Source organism: Piliocolobus tephrosceles, chromosome 10 (assembly GCF_002776525.5).
Source record: "Piliocolobus tephrosceles isolate RC106 chromosome 10, ASM277652v3, whole genome shotgun sequence".
Lineage (NCBI taxonomy): Eukaryota > Metazoa > Chordata > Mammalia > Primates > Cercopithecidae > Piliocolobus > Piliocolobus tephrosceles.
In genome coordinates this window covers 118,163,397-118,170,618 of record NC_045443.1, presented here as the reverse complement: position 1 = coordinate 118,170,618, position 7,222 = coordinate 118,163,397, and the positions used below count along the sequence as shown (strand labels likewise).

At 47.6% G+C, this 7,222-nt stretch overlaps 2 protein-coding genes across 2 annotated transcripts in view; one reads left to right on the top strand and one right to left on the bottom strand.

The window, feature by feature from the left end:
• The window catches only part of GATC (glutamyl-tRNA amidotransferase subunit C), a 17,604-nt gene extending 13,519 nt beyond the window's left edge, over positions 1-4,085 (bottom strand). Inside the window, exons 1-2 of the mRNA XM_023204691.2 lie at positions 2,876-4,085; positions 2,608-2,780 (exon numbers count right to left, since the gene is read on the bottom strand). Coding sequence (XP_023060459.1) covers positions 2,608-2,780; positions 2,876-2,956 — 254 coding nt within the window. The 5' untranslated portion in view covers positions 2,957-4,085. The remainder of the gene's footprint in view (positions 1-2,607; positions 2,781-2,875) is intronic.
• On the top strand, positions 3,025-5,767 carry TRIAP1 (TP53 regulated inhibitor of apoptosis 1). Its single transcript, XM_023204703.3, has 2 exons — positions 3,025-3,211; positions 4,765-5,767. Exons 1-2 carry the CDS (start codon positions 3,065-3,067, stop codon positions 4,846-4,848), a joined length of 231 nt encoding a protein of 76 aa, XP_023060471.2. The 5' UTR covers positions 3,025-3,064; the 3' UTR covers positions 4,849-5,767.
• The last annotated feature ends 1,455 nt before the right edge of the window (positions 5,768-7,222 follow it).

Here is a 7,222-nt window from a genome sequence, read left to right as displayed (position 1 = left end):
AAAAAAAAAAAAAAAAATTCATTAAACATTTACTGAGGCCAGGCAGGGTGGCTCACGCCTGTATTCCCAGCACTTTGGGAGGCCGAGGCGGGCAGATCACCTGAGGTCAGGAGTTCAAGGCTAGCCTCGCCAACATGGTGAAACTCCTCTCTACTAAAAATATAAAAATTAACCAGGCGTGATGGCGCATGCTTGTAATCCCGGATGCACAGGAGGCTGAGGCAAGAATCTCAAACCCAGGAGGCAGAAGTTGCAGTGAGCCAAGATTGCACCACTGCACTCCAGCCTGGGCAACAATGAGACTCCATCTCAAAAAAACAACAAAAATATTTACCGAATATTCAGTGCCAACCGCTGAGAACATGATGAGGAAAAACAGACATGCTGTGGAAGGTGGGTGAGCAGGAGAGGGGCAGAGACTCAACATATCCCTTAAATAGATGTATAAATACATGTGTAAATCAGTCCTTTTGAATATCATGAGAGCCACAGGTAGAGAATCTTAAGTATAAAAGAATGAAGACTTGTGGCTCACGCCTATAATCCCAGCACTTTGGGAGGCCAAGGCGGGCAGATTGCGAGGTCATGAGTTCGAGACCAGCCTGGCCAATGTGGTGAAATCTCATCTGTACTAAAAATACAAAAATTAGCTGGGCATGGTGGCGTGCGCCTGTAGAACTCCGGAGGCTGAGGCAAGAGAATCACTTGAAACCGGAAGGTGGAGGTTGCAGTGAGCTGAGATTGCACCACTGAACTCCAGCCTGGGTGGAAGAGTGAAACTATCTCAAAAAAAAAAAAAAAAAAAAGGAATGGACTTTTTTGGCCAGCACAGTGGCTCACGCCTGTAATCCCAGCATTTTGGGAGGCTAAGATGGGCAGATCACTTGAGGCCAGGGGTTCGAGAACAGCCTGGCCAACATGGTGAAACCCCATCTCTACTACAAATACAAAAATTAGCTGAGTGTGGTGGCGGATGCCTGTAATCCCAGCTACTCTGGAGGCTGAGGCACAGAAATCACTTGAACCTGGAGGGTGAAGGTTGCAGTAAGCCGAGATCGTGCAACTGTACTCCAACCTGGGCAATGGGGCAGGGGGCAGGACTCCATCTCAAAAAAAAAAAAGGTTAGACTTTCTTGAGGAAGTAGGAAGCTAAGGCAGGAGAATTGCTTGAGACCAGGAGTTTGACACCAGACGGGGCAACATAGCAAGACCCTGTTTCTACAAAAATTTAATTAGCCAGTTATGGTGCACACCTACAGTCCCAGCTATTTGAGAGGCTGAGGCAGGAGGATCTCTTGAGTCTAGAAGTTTGTGACCAGCCTGGGCAATACAGTGAGACCCTGTCCCAAAGGAAAAAGAAAATTGCAAAGTAGAGAAGAGATTTGAAAGAGTCAAACATTGGGCCAGGCGCTGTGGCTCATGCCTGTAATCCCAGTACTTTAGGAGGCTGAGGTGGGTGGATCACCTTTGCTCAGGAGTCAAGCCTGGAGAACATGGCAAAATCCTGTCTCTATCAAAAATATAAAAAATTAGCCAGGCCTGGTGGCACGAGCCTGTGGTCCTCTACTTGGAGGCTGAGGTAGAAGGATCTCTTGAGCCCGGGAGGTGGAGGTTGCAATGAGCTGAGATCATGCCACTGCACTCTAACCCGGGTGATAAGAGTGAGACTCCATCTCAAAAAATAAAAATTCGAGGCAGGAATGCAACAGGAACCAAATCTCATAATGTGCTAACATTTTAATAAAACAGATATAACAAATGAACAAAAGTCCATTAAAATGTTAGGGGGAAAAACCCAGTAGGATATGTTACTAACTAGAAGGGGAGAAGGGATTTGGAGTGCTTAGGAGAGCCCTTTCCCAGAAGATAAGCTGAGACCTGTGCCAAGAGGGAGGCAGCCATGCAAATACTGAGAGGCAGGAAAAAACGAAGGGCCAGTGCAAAGATCTAGAGAGGGAAAGAACTTGTCTTGCTGGAGACGCAGTCAAGGTAGCCAAGGAGGGTACTGAGAAAAGTACGTCTGAGTGAGCAGGCAGGGACTCTATGGAGTAGGGGCTCAAAGGCAATGATTAGGCCAGGCGCGGTAGCTCACGCCTATAATCCCAGTACTTTGGGCGGCCCAGGCGGGTGGATCACGAGATCAGGAGTTCAAGACCAGCCTGGCCAAGATGGTGAAACCCCGTCTCTACTAAAAATACAAAAAAAATTAGCCGGGCGTGGTGTCAGGCGCCTGTAGTCCCAGCTACTCGGGAGGCTGAGGAAGATAATTGCTTGAACACGGGAGGTGGAGCTTGCAGTGAACCGAGATCGCGCCACTGCACTCCAGTCTGGGCAACAGAGCGAGACTCCGTCTCAAGAAAAAAAAAACACAAAGGCGATGATGAGCAGTTTGGGTTTTGTTTCTACTTACACTAGGACGACACGAGCGAGAGCATCCATAATGAACAAGGGGAAGAGTGAAGCCACTGACTCGCGAGGTGACCGTGGGCAAGTTCCTGAATCTCGCTAACGCTCTTTAACCCCCTGGAAAATTGTTCGCTAATCGTCACATTAAACGGCTGCGAACGGGCCACGCTCAAGGCTTCGGGGCTGCAGCCTCGAGTTTACCTGTCCTCCAGGACCGACTCCATGGGCTCCACCCCGTCAGTGTCCACGGCGCGTAGCCGGTCGGCGAAGGCGATAGCTTTCTCCAGTCGCGCCACTGCCTCGCGGCTGCCGAAGTCCACAAGCGCTAGACGCTCCAGGTGCTCGATCACCTGGGCCGTGATCCGGCCACTGCCCTGGAGGAGGAATGAGGCGGGGAGTGTGGGTCACCGGCGCCCCAGAGTGCCTCCCGGCTTGCTCCGCCACCCGCCTAGATGGCCCTGGCCTTTACCTGAGGATCCACCTTGGAGGTGAAGCCCTGGCGCCCGCCCACAGGGGCCCGAAGGCCTAGCGACACCAACCGCGACCACATTTCTTCCTTCCTTGCCCCCCGTAGTGCGCCCGCGCGTAACGCCGAGCGACGCGCCTAAGAGTGATGACATCAGAGTGCGCTGCCGCTGCCGCCGACACCACTGTCGCCATGAACAGTGTGGGGGAGGCATGCACGGACATGAAGCGCGAATACGACCAGTGCTTCAATCGCTGGTTCGCCGAGAAGTTTCTCAAGGGGGACAGCTCCGGGGACCCGTGCACCGACCTCTTCAAGCGCTACCAGCAGTGTGTTCAGGTGAGCCTTTCCGCCTCTGTTTCCAGGCCCCGCATTCTCCGCGCTGTATTACACTCGTCGTACTACAGTCGTCGTATTTTATGGGGGTTGGGACTGGACTGGAAGGGTGGAGAAAAGCCGCTGTGAGGCCAGTGGCAGGAGCTCGCTCCCCTATCATCACCACCGAGGCCGTTTGGGTGTCTCTCCGAATGACAAATATTGGTGCAGTGTTTTTGTTTTTAAGAAACACAGTCACATCTTTTGGTTCATTTGGTGTTCATCCTAAACTCGCAAGGTGGGCACAGTTACTCGTATTTTATACATAAAAAACTAACACCCAGAAATAGGAAGTGATTGATCCGAGTTCACTAGCACCAGGTTTCCTTGATTCTTTCGCAGGTGGTGCACTTTTCCACTATTACAGCTGAGATCTGGGCGGGGTTATACTTGACTGGAGGATCACATTATTTTGATGTTATAAACCCTTCATTAGCCTGTTTATCTCTCTTGACCAGTCCCCGCAACTGCAACTAGGAAATGTTTATTCTGGCCCAATGGATGTGGAACTGCTTTGAATTGTTAGAACAGCACTGGGCAAAGCACTTCCAATAAGTTAACCCAACACATCCTCACAGCAGTTCCCCGAGGTAGTTGCTGCCTTCATCCCATTTAGTTGGTCACATAGCCAGTAAGTCTTTCACCAACACAAAGTGATGATGATTTTTCAAATTTCACTTAATTTTAATGGTTCCCTCACAACTCCTTTTCCAGTCTCCCTCGAGTCTTACACTTGATTTATTCATTATGGTACTTCTGGTTTTTATTTATTTTTGAGGCAGAGTCTCACTGTCTCCCAGGCTGGAGTGCAATGGCACAATCTCAGCTCACTGGCAACCTCCACCTCCCAGGTTCAAGCTATTCTCATGACTCAGCCACCGGAGTAGCTGGAATTACAGGCATGCACCCCCATGCCCAGCTAATTTTTTTTTTTTTTTTGAGACGGAGTCTCGCTCTGTCGCCCAGGCTGGAGTGCAGTGGCCGGATCTCAGCTCACTGCAAGCTCCGCCTCCCGGGTTTATGCCATTTTCCTGCCTCAGCCTCCCGAGTAGCTGGGACTACAGGCGCCTCGCCCGGCTAGTTTTTTGTATTTTTTTTTTTTAGTAGAGACGGGGTTTCACCTAGTTAGCCAGGATGGTCTCGATCTCCGGACCTCGTGATCCGCCCGTCTCGGCCTCCCAAAGTGCTGGGATTACAGGCTTGAGCCACCGCGCCCGGCCTACCCAATAATTTTTATATTTTTAGTATAAACAGGGTTTCGCCATGTTGGCCAGGTTGGTCTCTTAACTTCTGGCCTCAAGTGATCCACCTGCCTTGGTCTCCCAAAATGCTGCGATTATAGGCCTGAGCCACCACATCCTACCAGTACTTGTTTTTTAAAAAGTATATGGTTTGAATCATGGTTATAAGTCTTTATAATCAGCTTGATTTTACTTTTGTGCTGTCATATTTTATTTACAAAGCTTGCAACTTGAGCTTCATATAGGTCCTTATAATGTGTTTTCTCCTCCTACCAGAAAGCAATAAAGGAGAAAGAGATTCCTATTGAAGGACTGGAATTCATGGGCCATGGCAAAGAGAAGTCTGAAAATTCTTCTTGACCTTGACAGTCACCTTGAAGGATTTCTCAATCCAGAAATTGAGGACTCTGGATTTTTGTCAACTAAATCTGTGAACATAGCCATCAGATTTGATGAGGAACTTAGGAGAGAGGAGTTTTATTTCCCCCTTCGATGTTTTCCTCTCAGTTGTAAAAGATGAACTCTTTGAGATGATTTCTTACCTGCTGTGGCATCTGGCAGGAACTCAGTGTGCTAAAATTGAACAATTTTTTGAGATTATGGTTGCAATACTTGGTGTGGAATCAGCTTTACATAAATATACCTTGTAATGCAAACGATGATAAACTAGTCAGGATGAGCAGAGCTGCCTGACCTCTTGATTTCTGCTGCAAAAGACATATACACTGTACTGGGGTCATCGTTCATGAAAGTAATTGGTTAAGACCTCTTTTTTTCTCTCAGGGAACTAATGCTCTGAAAAAGGATCTGGGCACAACAGTTTCAGTGGGTGCTTTTGAGCACACTTTTATTTTTATATAATAACTAATGGTTAAGATTGCTGGTGGCCTGGATTAGCAAAGAGGAAGACAGCTTTTAACACAGTTCCCTACCTTCACCAGAGGTGTCAGATTAAGATGTGAAAGCTGCAAGAATGTTGCAATGACCACCATTTCAGAGCTCTCAGTGTGTAGTTCAGGAATTAAGATATTTGGAATAGCTATGGAGGAAGAACCTAAATTGCAAAGATCTGCTATTGCCAGCTCTCAACCCAAGTCAGTGAATTGTCAACCTGCATATCCTTAAAATGCTGCATCTGGTTAAATGGTGGGTGGGTTGGGCGGGGGGGGGGGGGGGAGCTAAAGGTGCTGGCTTTATTTGCCTTGTTTACTCATCCTGCCCTGTAATGTCTGTAATCCTGCAAGATGGAATAAATTGTAACATTTAGTTTCTATCATTATTTGCCTCTGGAACTCAGTGCATTTAATGGAACTATTACCCTGTTACCCTACAAACCTCGTGTATACACTGGGGAGAGTTTTGTGTTTTGTAACTTAAAGGTGAAGAAAAAGTGACTTGTCTAAGCTAGGTGGTACAGTATGGCAATCAGAAACCTGATTTTTTTTTTTTTTTTTTGAGACAGTCTGGCTCTGTCGCCCAGGCTGGAGTGCAGTGGTGCAATCTCGGCTCACTGCAACCTCCACCTCCTGGGTTCCAATGATTTTCCTGCCTCAGCCTCCCGAGTAGCTGGGATTACAGGCGTGCACCACAATGCCCAGCTAATTTTTGTATGTTTAGTAGAGATGGGGTTTCACCATATTGGCCAGGCTGTTCTTGAACTCTTGACCTCAGGTGATCTGCCAGTCTTGACCTCCCAAAGTGCTGGGATTACAGGTGTGAGCCACTGCACCCAGCCAAAACCTCACTGATTTCTAAAATTTCCACAACATGCTACACAAATACGATATGGTACCAAAAAAGGATCAGGAGAGCACTTACATACCTCAGAATGTCACGGAATCCCCACAATTACTTGAGTAATTTGGTTTTATTATATGCCCAAAGAAGTATACAACTTGAATTACAGGCCGGGTATGGTGGCTCATGCCTATAACACTTTGGAAGGTGAGATGGGCCGATCACTTGAGCTCAGGAATTCGAGACCAGCCTGGGCAACATGGCGAAACCCCGTCTCTACAAAAAAATTAGCAGGTTATGGTGGTGTGGGCCTGTAGTCCCAGATACTCGAAAGGCTGAGGTGAGAGCATCACCTGAGCCTGGGAGGTGGAGACTGGGCTGTGACTGTGCCACTGCACTCCAGGCTGGGTGACAGAGCAAGACCCTGTCTCAAAAATAAACCAAGAAACTTGATTTATAGAAGGCCCTAATTCTATTGTCTTGTCTCCACTTTACCAGTCGCTACATCACATTTAATGTGACTTGTCCGTAATGTCACTTCAAAACATTCTTCATTTATATTTTATGACTAGCTAGGGTCCATTATCCAAGGATTATAAAAGATGTTTGGAACCTAGCCAAGGGAGGCCAGGCAGCAAGCTGAAGTATAATATACATCTGTCCTAAACTCAGACTGGCCACAACCAAAACAGTCCTATAGGGACTCAGAAGTACAGGCTGTTATATCACAAAATGGGAAAGATAATGAGATTCTCTATTCTGTACTGTATATGCCTTACTTTTGCATTACCAGTTTAATGTAATACAACATGAAATACCTCATTGCCTCTTGAACCTTACCACAAAAGTGTTCCTTTGAGCCTTAAGAATAAACCAACTGGCCAGGCGTGGTGGCTCAAGCCTGTAATCCCAGCACTTTGGGAGGCCGAGACGGGCGGATCACGAGGTCAGGAGATCGAGACCATCATGGCTAACACGGTGAAACCCCGTCTCTATT

What these genes read in the sequence shown, in the direction of transcription:
- TRIAP1 (XM_023204703.3), top strand. Translation starts at nt 3,065, where the DNA reads ATGAACAGTGTGGGGGAGGCATGCACGGACATGAAGCGCGAATACGAC. An exon ending in GCTACCAGCAGTGTGTTCAG is followed by an intron (nt 3,212 to 4,764) that starts GTGAGCCTTTCC and finishes TCCTCCTACCAG; the next exon opens with AAAGCAATAAAGGAGAAAGA.